This window comes from Nicotiana attenuata, unplaced genomic scaffold (genome assembly GCF_001879085.1).
Source record: "Nicotiana attenuata strain UT unplaced genomic scaffold, NIATTr2, whole genome shotgun sequence".
NCBI classification, from domain to species: domain Eukaryota; kingdom Viridiplantae; phylum Streptophyta; class Magnoliopsida; order Solanales; family Solanaceae; genus Nicotiana; species Nicotiana attenuata.
Window position 1 is genome coordinate 428,462 of NW_017670391.1, and position 17,055 is coordinate 445,516.

Genomic DNA, 17,055 nt, shown 5'->3' on the forward strand with positions numbered 1-17,055 from the left:
ATTATTTGATAATACCATATAATGTAAAAGCTGATTACAAGGAGTTGCCTATAGTAAATATGGGTGTGTTAAATATGCTTTCTCTCTCTCGCTCTTAGTTGTTACAGTTACTAAAATAATTAATTCAAAATACTTGTCATTGTAAAAGAAATGAAGAAAGCGTTAATAAGTTTTGTATACCTTTACCCTTACTCCAATAAATATGAAAATAAATTAATATAGTGAAAAAAATAATAGTGATTAAATGAGATCAAAGAATAAATAAGTACAATTCAGTTAAATTATTTTTTAAAGTTTAAAGGAACAAGAGCGAGTAGTAGTGTAGTACTTACCTAGAGTCCGTTTGTGTTAGCTGATTTAGAGTAGCTGATAAGCATTATGTACTAAAAAGCACTTTTAGGTGCTGAAGCTGATTTAAAAAATAAGCAGTTACGTGTTTGGATAAAAGTGCTGAAATTAATAATAAGCAGCTGAAGAACTGGGTATAAAGAGAGTTTTGTTTTAAAAAGAAGTATTTTAGGGATAGGATAGTAAATATTTTGGTCAAACCTAAAGTGCTTATAAGCTGAAATTTGATAAGCTGGGGGAGACCAACTTATGGCTTTTGGCTTATTTTTGGCTTATAAACACTTAATTTATAAGCACTTTTAATTTTACCAAATGCATAGATAAGCCAAAAAGTACTTATAAGCCAGTTTGACCAGCTTATAAGCTTAGCCAAACACCCTCCTAGTTAAGTTTCCTAATTCAAAAGTAATTTTGAAAAAATAATACAAAAAGAGGAAGCCGGGTCATGATCCATCCGTTTCAATTTGGGTCGGGTATCAATTCTATATTTACAACAATTCATTAACCCTCAAATTTTGATTTTTTTTCCTCTTTAGCTGTCACTGCTCATCAGCTGCTCTCGCTTCTGCTCACGGCGAACTAGAAACTCAGCTCTCAATCCAAAACCCTAGCTCTCAATTTTCAACAATGAACTGTTCAAGTAACTCCCAATCCCTTCTATACGTACTCTTTATGCATTTTCTTCATACCTTTAATATATGCTTTTATGTTTTTTATATCTGATTTATCGTTTTCTATGTTTTCTCAATTGTACGTGCAGTTTCCGGTGAGGTACCGGAAGTGCCAGTAGTGTCAATGAAATCCGGACTTATTTTTGAGAAGCGTTTAATTGAAAGACACATCTCGGTTAGTTTTTTTTATTACTGTGTGTTTAGTGCGTGAACATATTTTCATGGGTATTCTTCTTTTTCTTATTTATGTGGAAGTTGTTTTGTGTTGCTTATCTTAGTCATTAAAGTAAAATTTGAAGTAAATAAGGTTTAGAATTTGAGAATGTGTATGAGTGGAGGGTTTTATTTGTGCTTAGTAAAGAGAACGGCTTAACATGAGGTCTTAGGTTCTAATCCCAATGGAGTAAAAAATACTAGGTAGTTATTCCCATCTGTCTAAGTTTTTGGTGGACATAGTTACTCGGTACCTGTACTGGCAGGAGGTAGCAGGTACGAATGGAATTAGTTGAGGTGTAAGCAAGCTGGCCGGGAAACCACTATCATAAACACAAAAGTAAAGAGAGTTGCTTAATATAAAAACCAAGGGGACATGATAAGATCGGAGTGAATAGTAGAAAATTCATATAGCTCCCATACTGAGTGTAATATTGGTCTGTAAAGTTTAATATGATTGACTGATTGTAGTTTCCTGGTATCTTTGCTGGTATAAGATACAAGTATCCGGTGGAATAGTCGAGGTGTGCACAAATTGGCCTGAATACCACCGTCCTAAAAAATGATTGTTTGATTGTATGTAAATAAAATTAGAACCCAAAGTTATGATTATGTAATTGCGGCTAAGAATGTTATTTGGTTGGATGATTCTACATGTCTACCCATTAGCACAAATTTGGAATTTATTGGTCTCTATCTCTTTGAACTTCCATCTCTGCCCCTCCTACTGAACTAAGAGAATTGACCTAGGTTATCTTGATAGCTAGGAGTAGGTTGATGTGATGTTCCCTATCTTTGACTTGGGCCAAGTCAGCTTCTTTTCGGAGGAAAAAAACTGAACAGAGCAATTAAATTATTTACACCTTAATTTTCAATTTTATCATTGGAAAGTTTTCCTAGTTTTTTGGTAAGCAATATTATAATTTTTGTTTCAAAATATGTTTAATGTGGTGTCTAATGATTTCTAGGTATATGCTCCATTTTCTCATTTTATTTGTTGTAATATGGCACCCTTTTGTATTTTCTTTTTTTGGATTATATAGAGAGATTGAAAACTTTCGAAGGGCAGAAGGGGCCAAGAATCAAGAGTTCATTGTTGCATTAAGAATTCTCTTTTGTCTACCTTGTATATTTAGTGTGTACATGAAATTCTGATTTGAATAGATGATCGCTTAGATTTCGGGAGTTTTAATATGTGCTTGTATGATGTAGTTCTGTAATACGATGCAAACTTGGAGTAACATTAATAAATACATTTGATTTATGGGACAAATATTTTGCATTTTTTCATGTTTGCTTGGTGTGATCCTTCTATTTTTCCGTTTCTTTTTGTTCGTACAGGATTATGGTAAATGTCCAGTCACTGGAGAGCCACTGACATTGGATGACATTATTCCAGTTAAAACTGGCAAGGTACAAATCCATTTGAAGTTTATTAGCATGATTTGCTTGTAGTGTTTGACAGCAATTTTGAAGTTTCTATACCATATGATGTCAAATGGGCTTTTATAGTGCAGCTTCCTTTACTTGGGACCTTTTGCAGATAGTGAAGCCCCGACCTGTGCAGGCCGCCAGTATTCCTGGGATGTTGGGAATGTTTCAGATAGTATGTATTTCTGATCCTAGATTTTCTACTTCCGTTCTCTATGCATTACTTGCAACATAAATAGATTAGAAAACTCTGAGGTGAGGCGTAGTATGAAATCAGTCTTTTTTGATAGGTGAAGTGTAACTTATATTGAATTACCAACAAAAAGGTAATGCTGGGAGGAGTTAGAACCAAAATATTGAGGCCATTAAGTTGTATAATGAGCTAGAAAGTCTAAATCTAATGCTACTTTCCTTCCAAATGGCTCACCAAGTGGCAGCTGGAATTGTGCCTCTATAAGGATATGAGGCATTGTGTAGATCCTTCCTATGCCAAGTTTGAAGAAACTAAAATGTAGAAACAGGCATGCACCACTTTAGACCCATGATATAAAATTGAAAACGAAATGCCAAAACTGTGTTGTGTACTTGCAGTGAAGAAACAAATGATTAATGTCCTCTTCCTTCTCCTTTCAAAGGCAGCATTTGTTGCACAATTGAGATCACTTTATTTAGTTTTTTAGTTCTTGTGTCTTTTTTTTCTTTTCTTATTGTTACTCCGGATAGCATGTATGCAATATCTGATAGAATTTTAAATCTTGTACATTTTAATTTCATGTATACTATACAGCTGAGGTTGGTAGTTGGAGTCAAACGCGGATCTGTAATATTAGATTCCTTTTTAGTGCTATATATCTATATAAAAATCTTTATATTTTACATTGATGGGTCTAAATCATAATTTTATTTTGTCTTATAGGAGTGGGATGGTCTGATGCTATCCAATTTTGCATTGGAACAACAATTACATACTGCAAGGCAAGAGCTGAGTCATGCTCTATATCAGGTAATAATAATATAGAGCATCTTTCAAAGCATTGAGACAAGCTTAAGGAATTTATAGAGCTCCTTTCCTCATTTATAGTCTTGGTGCAAATAAAGAATTCCTGTTTGTTTATATAGGTTGTTGGGCTTGATAGGGGTTCATGGATAGCCTTCCTACCATATCTTTTTAGCACTGTCTTTGTGAATGAATCAAATGATTTTATGACATCAAAATGCTCAATCATATTTCTCATTTTTTATCGTACTCTTTTGCATCTCAAATGTTTTCTCTCTCATATTCTATGATTGAAATATGGCCCTTTCCCTTTCTTTCATATTCCTCTGTTGCCTACTTGTTTGCCTCTTGTATGGACATGCATGTCTATCTGTTGCATTCTTTGCTCTTTATAGAAAAGAAGTATTCTTTGCTGAAAGTATCTGCCCTTTCTTGGCAGCATGATGCTGCATGCCGGGTAATTGCTAGGCTGAAAAAGGAAAGGGACGAGGCAAGAGCATTGCTTGCACAGGCTGAAAGACAAGTACCCATGGAAGCAACTACAACCGCAACTAATGGTGCTGCTTTAAGCAATGGGAAAAGAGGTCCTTGATTTTTTTGAATTTTACTGTTAGGTCTATAATATGCCATTTTTCTTTCCATACTTGCTGATTTGTGTAATCAACTTGTATAAATAGCTGCGGAGGAGGAGGAGATGGGTCCTGGTGGTAAGAAAATTCGCCCAGGAATATCAGGCGATGTTATTAAAGAGCTTCAAGATTGTAATGCTGCTCTTTCACAGCAAAGGAAACGGCGACAGGTAATCTCTGCTATGGAAAAAACTCCATAAATCGGAAAGATGTTGTTATGGTGTTATTCTTTCCCCGCTCATCTTCTAGCTTATATGCTTTCCTCTTTTAAATTAATTGTATGAACATTTTAAAGTCACTAGTATATGAGCTATTTAGCTTTCCCCCAGTTTGAATGCAAAATGATTATACAACTTTTGTTTGCCACCTAGATTTCTGCAACATTGGCTCCTGTTGATGCTGTTGAAAGATATACCCAGCTGAATAGTTATCCTCTTCATAAAACAAACAAACCAGGCATTTTGTCTCTGGATATCCATTATCCTAAGGTATGGGTCCATCTTTATCTGGACTATTATTATTGATTCTTTTTCAATTCTTGTTCATCTATTCACTTCCCTTTCTTGCTCATACACGACGCCGAGCAACTGATCATTTTGATTATGATTGCATCTCTGAACTACAGAAGTGGATATATGAGTCATTTTGTTAGCAGAACTTCTGGCTATGTACAGTTGCCTAGGGTTTGTTGCTTCTTTGTTTCTACATGAATTATGAGTGCTTATCTTAAGAATATCAGCAGTTTTCACTGGACTTCGTCCAAGGCACAATAAGTTTTACAGTATCAGGTGCTTTGACTAAGGTCTTAAAAGTGAGCTGGTAATTTATATTCTTAACCTTCTCAAAAGTATGCATATGATGTTCACTTAATATCTGTTCAGTATTGTTCTGGAGAACTCATTTCTTGAGAAGAAAAAATATACTACGCTTGATTGCATTTCATGTTTAGTTGCCTGAGTTCACAATTTCATTTTAAATTTACGAAACAGGAAATGCTTATGATTTTTGTGCAACTCGCAAAGCTATTACCCTTCTGTACATTCTCAAACCATGGCTCCTCTTTTCTAGAGTGCGCTATCTGATAGACTCCATATGTCTCTCTAAGAGGGATGTAAGTAGTAAATCTGATGTAGAAAAGCTAATGATATCTTGAAAGCCAATGTTATTGCTGTATTCCTGCTTAATCACAGGTCAATAACCTTTTATTAGGAACAAAATGTCTAAGGATTACCTCTTGAATTCCTTTCAAGCTAAAAGCATTGTGGTCAATGAGCAAAAATACTTTACTGGTAAACTGTACTATATATATTTTTAATGGGTAGGTTTAGTCCGGTGCTAGGACCTTTGCATACTTTTCGAGGATGTTCCCTGTTGTAGAATCTTCACACATTTAATTGCTCATAATAAATTTATTGTCAAATTTAAATATATGCATTGTGCTTTACCAAAAAATATAGTCACACTGTATTGGTGTCAAGTGCTGTCACTTATCAGACACTGCATTTGCATCTTGTTATCTCGGTTAATGGTTATGTCTTCTTTTCATGTAGAAGATGTATCACCAAACTTAATATTGGTAGCTCAATTTTTTTTTTTTGCCTATGTATTAGGACATCATTGCTACTGGTGGAGTTGATTCAAATGCTGTGGTCTTTGATCGGCCTTCAGGGCAGATTGTATCGACACTAAGTGGTCACTCAAAGAGGGTCTGTTATCTTTTTCCAATACGTCATAATTTTATTCCAAGCAAGGATGTCTGATTCATGATATCCTCCTTTTTTGATATCCTGATTAATACTTATTTATTCATTAACCTTACCCGCAACGAATTTGTGGCTCATATTCTTCTTTTTTAGGTTAACAGTGTCAGATTTGCTGCTGAGGGTGAACTAGTAGTTACTGGCTCTGCAGATAAGGTAAACCTGTTTGACTCTGTTTGATCGGAAGTTGCAGTTGACTTGTTCCTTTTCTGCAGTGTTTTTGAGAGCGAGAAGCGCAAAAAGCGACAGGGGCTTGCCTCGCTTCAAAAGCAAAGTGCTAAGCTAAGCGCACGCTTTATTGAAGTGAAGCGCAATTCTTAAAAAACATAATGTAACATATAAAATAATTAACTTTATAGAGTGAAATACACATAAAATTAATAAATAAAGGCTAAATAAGAAGAATAAAAAGGGAAAAAAAGAAAAAAAACGCACCTGCCCTAGCAGTGAGCAGACGAACGGGAAGAAGAAGAAAGAAAAGAGAAAAAAAGGAGAAGAAAAAAGGAGAAGAAGAAGAAAGAAGAAAAGAAGAAGAAATTACCTAGACCGGAGGCTGATGGACGGAACCCTAGAAGCAGCAGCAAGGTCGATGGAAGGGAAGAAGAGAAGAAATGTCTTCAGTTCACTTTGGGGTCTATGTTTTGTATAATAAAAAAAAGACCCAATCGTTTTTTTTAAAAAAGATTGGCCCATGTTGACTGAAGCCATCGCTTCTGCTGGCCGAGTCGCCTCAGCTTCAAAAAAGCGAAGGCCTATCGCTTCGCATCGCTTCTCGCTTAAAGCGATGAAGCGATCGCTTTTTAAAACACTGCTTTCCTGTGTGTTGTTTTTTGGATTCAGTTGTCATGATCGTATTCTCATTGATAGTCAACTTCATCTTCTTCTTTGTCATTTAGAACATTTACTTCTCCCAGTGTTTCCTACCATATGGTGGTATGGGTCGAGTTGTTTGGAATTAATGAAAGGTGGGTTTACTTATGAAGGATATAGAAATACATGGTATCCAAGATTTAACTGTGAAAGTACAGAATCTCTTTAAATCCGAAATATTTGGTGACAATTTGCTTTGCCACAAAATTATACTATTTGATATGCTTTAAAGAACAGAATGCTAAATAAAGATAAAGGGCATGTTGGTCAAACTTGTGTGTTCGTTAGTGATTCCTTTGTCCTTCATTTCTAGGTTAAGATCTGGTTGAGGTAGGATTGAAAAGTGGTACATATGAAACATAAGAACAGCTTTAGTTTCAGATGTTACTTATCAATTTAGATGGGTAAGTTAAATGCTGTAATTGCTTGAAGTTCAATTGCATAACTGGTGCATGTATTTTTCTTGCCTTCCATGTTCTATTGAACTTCTGCAGTTGACCTTTGCAGACAGTACGTGTGTGGCAAAGCTCTGAAAATGGAAATTATGACTGTAAGCATACTTTGAAGGATCACAGTGCTGAGGTACTTCATCTTGTTATCTCATTTATTAATACTGAAAGTTATGATGTTGTTTGGCTTTTTGAATATTTTAACAAGGTGCTACTAGTTATCCTGATTTGACGAATTAAGATGGATTATGAAAAACCTTATTTTGCTTTGGCTCTCAAACTTAGAATGCACTTTGTGGTTGGTTGCATTGATATTCGACCTACGCTTTAGGTTCGCCATTTGGATGTTTCTTTCTTAGGCTGGAATGAAAGAGATCCGTGCCTAAGTGGTGAAAAATTGGGATGGAAGTCATTCCATAGGGGCTGATGCTTAGTTGTATGATTTAATGGTTGTCTATGTTTCACCATGAATATCTGTGAGGAAGCAATATGAACAAAATTTGAGAAAAGGAACAATTTTTAGCTAGAGAGAGACAGGAGCGAAAAGAGAGAAGATAGCTGGCTGTAGATGTCATTATTTCTTTACCAGAGCTAGCCGCATTGTTATTTTCCACCTCTAAAATACATACTTGAGTGGGTCAAAGGAAGGAATGCTCTTAACACCATTCCACTTGCTTGTGGGAAAAACCTAAGATTTTCTGTGGAAATTGGTAATACCTTGTTCCCTGCCTTGTTTTATTAGACAAGTTCTTCAGAGCATGAATGTTACTTCGACTTCACAATATGGTCCCGCAACTGAAATTTTTGCTCTCTGTTAACTATAGGAATTTTTAACGTTAATTTATCTACCAATAAATTCAGGTGCAAGCTGTCACAGTCCATGCAACCAATAAGTACTTTGTGACTGCTTCTCTTGATGGCACATGGTGTTTTTATGAACTTGCTTCTGGTTTATGCCTTGCTCAGGTATCTTGCTCCTTTGTTCTCTTTTCCAGAAACAATTTTCAGGATTCTGGGGTCATCAACTCTAAAGTTCTAATGCAGGTAGCAGATGCTTCAGAATCTGAGGGCTACACATCTGCAGCTTTTCATCCTGATGGTCTGATCCTTGGAGCAGGAACTTCGGGGGCTCTGGTCAAGATATGGGATGTAAAAAGCCAGGTGTGTATTCTTGAAGAGCTGCATAAGCTACTGATGTAATTCCTCTTCTATCTTAGTGTTTTTACTGTTCCTCATCCTTTTCTTTTTTCTTTGGATTCCCTTTTGGTGCTTGCTTTATAGGCAAATGTTGCAAAATTTGATGGCCATGTTGGAGCAGTAACTGCAATCTCCTTCTCAGAAAATGGTTATTTCTTAGCAGTGAGTATTCTGTTACTGAATGAACCTTTGTTGACCATTCTTTTACCAGCATTACCTGAGTTTTATGATTAAAATTTTAACTGGTGGGTTTCCTTTTTTCACTATTTTTTCAGACCGCAGCTCAAGATGGTGTCAAACTTTGGGATTTACGCAAATTGAGAAACTTCAGAAGCTTTACTCCTTATGATGAAGATACAGCAACTCAATCAGGTATAAATACTAACTACATTCTACTGGAGTTCGGCACGAAAAATATCTTAGAAGAGCTGTGTTAATCAAAAGAACTTCGCTAGTGGTTTAGCAAAATTCCGACTTTTAGTGCGCACTAAGCAGTTTAAAAGCCAAGTTTCTTGTTTTATGTATGAACTATAATATATATGATTATACTATCTTTAGGAGTTGCATGTACATATGGATCATTTCCCTTTTGGGGCACTTCAACCCTTTTCCTTTCTGATGCTTCATAATGTTATGGTTACGTGTCAAACTTGCTTTTAAAGATAATTTTTGTACGAATGATATCTTAAATGTCTTTCATTACTGCAGTTTGTAATCATTTACTAAGGTGATTGTATCTTCTATGGGAATTTCTATGCATTTAAAAACTGACCAGCTGCTTCTTCTGTACTTGCAGTGGAATTTGACCACAGTGGAAGTTATCTTGCATTAGGAGGCTCAGATATAAGGTAAAACTTATTTACAAACTTCCCGTGCTGGTTACTGGATAAGGAAGGTGCATTTACCCCCTTAGAACATCTGTTGTTCAAGTGTCCTAATTTTGCTTGAACTTATATTTTGTCCTTTGTCATCACCCTACACCTTACTGGGTGATCAATGAGGCTTTAGTTATTAGCCCAACTAGAATGGGATGAAGGTGTTGTTGTCATTGTCATTGTTGTTACTTTGATTATGACTGTCCTCCATTCCATTATGCATTTAAATGCTGATTGCTATTTGGAACTTTCTGTTGATACATTGGAATTAATATCAACATAATTTTGCGCCGAATCAGAGTTCATCAAGCTGCAAGTGTCAAGTCCGAATGGAATCTCATCAAAACTTTCCCTGACTTGTCAGGCACAGGTAAGCTTTCTCTGCTCGCTCTTTTTGCCTATTTGTGCTTTTGATGTCCTCTGTTTCATCCCTGTTTATTTAGATGGAGTCTGTTATTGTCTCATGCAGGTAAAGCAACATGTCTGAAATTCGGACCAGATGCGAAATACATAGCTGTTGGATCCATGGATCGGAATTTAAGAATATTCGGGCTGCCTGGGGAGGATCAATCAGAGAGTTAGGCTCAGTTAGAGGAGTTAAAAGGAGATAACTAGTCCTACAACTCCTGCTGCGGGGTCGGCACATTTATCTTGCAGGGTGAAGAAAGAGGTTGACAGAGATTTATTGCTCTTTCAAGTGTAACTTCAGTGGTTTTTTGTTCAATATAGTTCCATTCTAGCAGGGGAAGCAGGGAAATATATTTACCACTAACATGGTATAATATAGAAGTGTTGTAAAACAATTCTTGAATAGTGATATATAATTCATTCATATGTATCCGCTATCCATTTTCCATTAAAAAACAAGACGTGCTCAGGAAAATTAGAACTTGCTTAAAGTGCCCAATTCGGACTCAGATTTTGGACTTAGATTTTGAATACAACCTTCTGTCTTATTCTCCTTTCTGCTGATGTTGGCTCACGTTGACACACAATCTAACGACAGCAAAACCGTCTTCTCCGACAGAACTGTTGGTTCTTCAGAATCTAACATTGGGACCTTATTGGTGAGAGTAGCAAAACGGACCTGAACCAGTGAAGCATCGTTTATACAACTATCCATCCATCTTAATGCTATTAGCACCATATCTGGTTCGCTTGAACTTGGTGGCGATTTCTCAACTTTTTGGAAAATAATAAGATTGGTTACAACTTTTTAAAATACCATAAAAAAGAATGAACGTTGTCACACATGCATCTGTGTCTGCGTTGTTGGAAAATTAATGAACGGATTCATAGATAATCCGATCCTAATTATAGACTCAGAGGATGACTGGATAGAGTATGATCTATTTTCTAGTGATCGATAATAATGCTCATGTAATTACGATTACCAGCATTAGTGTGTAGATTTTAAGAAGCATGTATTGGCCTTCGCAACCCGGACCTCACTTGTGAGATTATGCTGGGTTTGTCGTTGTTATATATTGGCCTTCGCAAAGGGAAGTCATTGCCAGAACACTCAATAAGCAAAGGTAATAAACAAATAGCTTAACTACAAATTATGTGCAGAATATTTAACTGCTGTGGTTTGTACAACACTCATTTTTTTTTATAGAGTTTATCCAAAAACACACCATGAGTGCTAAAACCTGTATTTTGTATGATTAGAAGAGCCTTTGCAGGCTAGAAGGATCCATAATGTTATAAACAAGAAGAATGAGTACTTACAATCATAATGATTAGCTAATTTAATCTACACTAACTAGAATCTCATTTCTTAATACAACTTGTCCATGTACAGCAGGAACACTCCAAGATCAAAATGGAGACGAATGCTTCTTGGACATGAAAGAATAAATAATCATATTTCTAATTTTTAACAGGTAAAAAAGAAAAATAACATTTCAAGCTTGCTACGAGGTAAGGTACCGAGATGCATGTGTAAAACCCCACAACTGCATCAAGAAAAAGAAATTGTCAAACATTGGTAGTAGAATGTTCAGCAAAGTATCCAAACAGTATACTCACTGGACAAGATTGGTAGTACTATTTTGAGGAAATTGTCTAAATAATTTTCCTGAGTCTGCTATGACATGTAAAGTGTCCGCGTTTTAGAACACCTTACTAGTGAGTTTGAGACAGCTTAAGCTTTCAGGCATTGGTGAATGATCCTATTTGACTTATTTAAGCCATAGTCCTTATCAATAATCGGTTGGTTTGATATGAGAGCAGAGCGGCTTGACTCTTATAAGCTTCCCCAACACTAGAACAACCTTATAAAATGATTATCTTTTCCTGCCCTAAGGCCTAATCTATTACCTTAAATTGTAAATGAAAACAACACAAAGGGCAGCTCGGTGCACAAAGCATCCGACGTTCATGCAGGAGCCAGAGAAGGGCCACACTCCAGGGGGGTGGGGGTGGGGGTGGGGGTGGGGGTGTTGTAGGCAGCCTACCCTGATGCAAGCATCATTGGCTGATTCCACGGCTCGAACCCGTGGCCTATAAGTCACACGGAGACAACTTGACCTTTGTTCCAAGGCTCCCCTTCTGAATGATAACACATCAGTTGAGAATTGTTCTTCAATATATTTTCTATTTTTATCCTTCTCTAAGAGACCTCTTTATGAGTGCTTTATAACATCATTTGAATTTTGTTGACCTTTCCAAAATGTAAAAAGGACAGCCCGGTGCACTAAGCTCCCGCTATGCGCGGGGTCCGGGGAAGGGCTGGACCACAAGGGTCTATTGTACGCAGCCTAACCCTGCATTTCTGCAAGAGGCGGATGTTCCCAAAATGTAGTCTTTGAAAAATTCAAGTAACTATGGTTCCCAGTTATCCTCATCTTTGGATCAACTGTGATCGAACTTTTTAAAATAGAAGTGCCTTTGTTATGCATCCATGTGTTGTCCACATGAATGCATAACATGTGTGGACAATCCTTGCAGATTAGAAAAGTAAGGAGAGGGTTAAATTTACGGAAAACCAAACCAAAAATTTCCCCTTTTTCTGAATACAGTCCAAAGGCGGAATTAAAAATTTCCTACCTCTTAATTTTGCACGAGTTATGCAACTCTTTTTATTAGTCAGTGATGTTCTTTTGTGGGACAGGTGACGTGGAGCTAAAGATCTGAGTCAGTGATGCTTCTCAGAGAGTAGGTGAAACCAGAGACAAAAGCTATATTTATGAATAATCAATGGGAAAGAACACTAATAATTAAAGAAGAAATTACCTCAACATTCTTCAACTCAAACTCTTCATTATGTGCCAAGCTCGAGTTCCCAAATGTATCACAAGGTCCACTATTGCCAGATAACCTTCATCAAAAATATTTTATCACAAAAATGGAACTTCAGAAAATTGTAAGAAAGAAAAGAAGAAATCTGCAAGCTACAGTGTTGAATGCCAGGAAGAGAAACTTACAGATCTCCATCCAAGCATAACGCGAAATGTCCACCGCCTCCAAGTGCCAGGAAATCATTCATGCACAAGTAAAAATATCTGTTGGCACCTAATTCCAAAAACAGATAAGAAGATTAGCTTATGTATGCATCCTCTCATGGATTACTTCAGTGATAATTTGCTCCTGAGATTTGTCTTTGTACTGTGCATTACATGTATCAAACAGGTCAGTAATGTTTACCTTTTATATTAAGAACCATACGGATAGTTACACAGCAAGCTCGAGCAGTATCATACAACAAGACTACAGCTACATGATCAGTATATGTGATGATTGAAGAATTTTTTTTATACACACACACACACACACACATTTTAGACCAACATAATCTCTTTTGGCTTTTGTGTATAATGGAGAAGATACACAAAATACATAGCATGGTAGCATTCCTCAACTGCCTTACAGATTAATTTCAAGGCATACAATCTTAGACAAACTCAGAAAGAGAAGCTGAGCTGTGTGTGGTGTACCAACTCACTAGATAAGTTCAGAGGCGTCATTAGCTATGTTGCTTTTGCCGGGTGCGTGTCGGATCCTCCAAAAGTAGTGCATTTTTGGAGGATCCGACATGGGTGCGCCATCATTTTTGGAGAGTCCGCACTACATAGGTCAGTAGAAAAGGGAAACTTTGACCCATTACCACTGCTCCTCAAACGAAAAGAAAGCAGAAAAAAATGAAAAATACAACACTAATGGATCAGAAAGAATCTCATAAAGTGACAGATTAACTGGATGTGGTAGGCATTGGACTAAGGAAAAGCATCTTTGCTGATAATTATCACAGAATGTTAGCTTTATAAGAGATGTTTATCACCTCAATTTAGTTTGAAGTTGGCCTTTGATAGTTATCTGTAAATTCAAATATGTTATATTGAAGATAAGTAGCTCGGTCTAAGATGTAACAAAGAGAACTGCAATCCAGGTGAAATATAAAATAAGGGTTTGTCGATCTGATTCAACTCCTAAATGAAGATAAGTAGCTCGGTCTGCTATAAGTCAAGTTGACATGGCAAGGAAAATGGGCTGAACTCCGCTCTATCAGAAATTCAGTCATGAGGTGGACATGCAATAAAATGCAACAGTTCAGAGTAGCCATTTTCTATACAAAAATGTTTAGACAAACTCACTATGTACTTAATTGGGATTACAAAGTCCATTCAAGCTTGAAAATTTCTTGTTAAAGAAAATTTGCAGTTACTACTTTTTAAGGACTTGTATAGTAGCCTGGTGATATACTTACCCGTAGGTCTAAATAGCCTTGGTTCACCATATACAGTTGTGAATACAAATGTTTGAATTGTTCCCTGTCATAATCATAGAATGAAGGCACCTTAGCATCGGATATAAACATATAAAAAAAGAAGAGATCGGTTAGGATGAAAAAGGCAAAAGATATCTACTTGTTTCAAATATTTACGTGACTACTAATAATATAAAATATTTCTTCTTGCGGAAGGGTGTTTGACTAAGCAAAATTACCAAGGGTAACACTAGAGAACAAAAGCTGGTAATCTATTCTTTGAATATTAGTTTACCATTACTCCATTAGTTCAAATTGATTAAAGAAAATGAATATGCGGTTTGTCACATGTCTCATATAAAAGGAGAAAAGAAATATTACTTGGTACTTTCACTTCACAGTTGGCTTGAGTGGTGCCTCAAGCAACCCACCAAATACAGCACCTTTCAAACTGTTTTACGTGATTGCTAAGAATATACACTATTTCTTCTTGCGGAAGGGTGTTTAAAACTAGACAACAAAAGATGGTGGTTTGGAGTCTGAATATTAGTTTACCTTTAGTTTGGATTGATTAAAGATAGTCAATACTGGCTATTATCACTTGTGTCATATAAAAGGAGAAAAGAAAAATTACTTGGTACTTCCTCTTCGCGGTAGGCTTGAGTGGTGCCTCAAGCAACCCACCAAATACAGCACCTTGCTTATCACCAGTAATCTGTAACAAGCATGATTACGAAAAATTCACATTGACTGATAACGAATTTTTTTTAAAAAAAATGCTAACATATCGGGAGTGCATGCGCAAAAAGTTATGGCAGTAATGTGGAGGCGAAAATACCAGTAAGCAAGGACCAGAAGTATCAGCGCTCTTGCGAATTAGAGTACGAAGTGATATACCATGTTTCGCAGTGCTGCCCTTCATTCAAATAAACAGAATAAATATGAATATTCAAGCCCGAGAGTTGCAACAGATTTTGCAGTAAAAACTAGTTTTAAGTCGAAGTTACCTATATAACAAGACCCATTGACAACCTTTCACTATATTAGGGAGGGAAGACTGGAAAAAATCATACAAGCCCGGAGAAATGAAAACAGAATCATCAATGAGATTAGGCACGGATTGCTCTAAATTGTCTCCATCAGGAACATCTTCAAAAGCTTCGAAACCACTGGCGACACTCCTTGCAGAATTAGGTTCTCCATTACATCTAGGTGTATAGAATGGTTCGTTTGGCATCTCTTTGTAATCGTCATGATCATCACAATCTGTGTATCTTTCCAAAGGTCTATCGCGCCATGAGAAACTTTTACTTCTCCACGTAAAAGAATGAGATTGAAGTGACTTGACATCATTTTGATCTCTGAGCTTAACAAAATTTGTCGATGGTAGAAAGAAAGAAAGTATAGATGATAAAGATCTACCCTCTTTGGTGTATGGCCTGGCCTAAACACAGAGAAAAACAGTGTCACAATAATAGGTCAATCAAAGGTTGCATACTAAAATACTTAAGAAAACAGTAAGTCTTCTGATATGGAAACACAAAGGGGAAAATAAGTCTATAAAATTTCTGCTTGAATAAACCAAAATCCTACTTCAAAAGGACCAAATAGGAAAAATGTAGCATGTTGCATTCAACGGGCTTCAGTTAGAATGTCAAGTGTTCTTTGCGATAAAAAATTTGTTCTTGGAACATGATAAAGCTTGCTGGTGTGGCTATATAAATCCTCAATATCCGTTTCACCTATATCGGACCTGTTTCATTCCAATACTCAATAACTTGGAGGTCTTTAACATTAGAGGTTCTCTGCACTTTCTACTGACATACAAATCTCTGAAAGACTTCAAAGACAGCTCGCAAACGCCTAATGTAAGGACACCAACATGACTAGTGCTTAACCCAACTTGTCTTTTGTTATCAAAAGCTAAGGAATAGTTCTTTTACTAATAACCGAGAAATCTCGAGCTTCCGCTAGCGCACAGTTCGAAATTCCATAACCGAGAAATCCCCGAGCTTCCGCTACTGCACAGTTCGAAACTCCGTAGATAACGGGCATATGTCCCTCTACCTTTCTCCACTTAAATACTAGGCTTTGTTTGCGACTCTGCACAAGATTCGGACTCATGATAAGCGCCTAATCCACAACATCGTGTTGCGCTTTTATCACTAAACCAAAGCCCCATGGCAAAGTAAACAATAATGAAAACCAGTTAATCCTTCTAATAAGGAAAGAAAAAATAATTCTCATCACATAATACAGAGTTCTCTAAATATATATTTTTTAAGGACAACCAATTTAATACATTTTCAGATTAGTCAGCTCATTAAGGGATCATCAAGATTCAAACTCTAATGTTCTAACTTCTAACTACATTGTTCTTCCTCATATGTCTACATCTTGGTGGGCCGAGTTACCCGGTACTTGTGTAGGCTGGAGATTACAGGTACCAGGTGAAATAGTCGAGGTGGGCGCAAGTTGGCGCAGACACCACCTTAATCACAACAATAATATTCAAACTACAACGACATTGCTTTATAATCAAAATATCAACCTCAAAAACAGATTAAAGGCAAAGATCTCAGTCTCATAACAACATGCACATACAAAATATAGGGGCTTCTATAAATAAAAAAAAATTAAAATAGAGAAAGAGAGAAAAAGAACCTGATCAGGAGGTTGTTGATCAGAAGATTTAGAAGGAGAATCAGAAAAAAGACGTGAAAGCTTCTCAGAAACTGTATCTTTTATGGCATTCATACCTCTTTTCTACTTTCTTTCTTTTTCCTATTTTTAGCTGCTACCCCAATTCAGAAGCTTTAAAATTTAGAACAAAAAAATGGGTATGTTTTCTAAAAGGTCAATGTGAACGTTATGTGCATAAAAGGGAAGAACTTTGGATGAAGAGGG

The 17,055-nt window shown here is 36.4% G+C and overlaps 2 protein-coding genes across 2 annotated transcripts; one reads left to right on the forward strand and one right to left on the reverse strand.

Annotated features, from left to right (window-relative positions):
* Positions 1-867: 867 nt before the first annotated feature.
* Positions 868-10,384, forward strand: LOC109238758 (pre-mRNA-processing factor 19 homolog 2-like). The gene is made up of 18 exons (XM_019405231.1): positions 868-988; positions 1,109-1,194; positions 2,574-2,645; positions 2,776-2,838; positions 3,580-3,666; positions 4,100-4,244; positions 4,338-4,459; positions 4,661-4,777; positions 5,900-5,995; positions 6,146-6,205; positions 7,427-7,501; positions 8,230-8,334; positions 8,413-8,529; positions 8,650-8,727; positions 8,841-8,937; positions 9,362-9,413; positions 9,740-9,810; positions 9,910-10,384. The coding sequence occupies exons 1-18, from the start codon at positions 976-978 to the stop codon at positions 10,020-10,022; spliced, it is 1,569 nt and encodes a 522-aa protein (XP_019260776.1). The 5' UTR covers positions 868-975; the 3' UTR covers positions 10,023-10,384.
* A 699-nt stretch (positions 10,385-11,083) lies between these two features.
* On the reverse strand, positions 11,084-17,049 carry LOC109238759 (oxidation resistance protein 1-like). Its single transcript, XM_019405232.1, has 8 exons — positions 16,813-17,049; positions 15,156-15,592; positions 14,987-15,059; positions 14,783-14,863; positions 14,149-14,212; positions 12,869-12,956; positions 12,678-12,762; positions 11,084-11,398 (listed from the first exon to the last, which is right to left on the reverse strand). Exons 1-8 carry the CDS (start codon positions 16,903-16,905, stop codon positions 11,357-11,359), a joined length of 963 nt encoding a protein of 320 aa, XP_019260777.1. The 5' UTR covers positions 16,906-17,049; the 3' UTR covers positions 11,084-11,356.
* Positions 17,050-17,055: the final 6 nt, after the last annotated feature.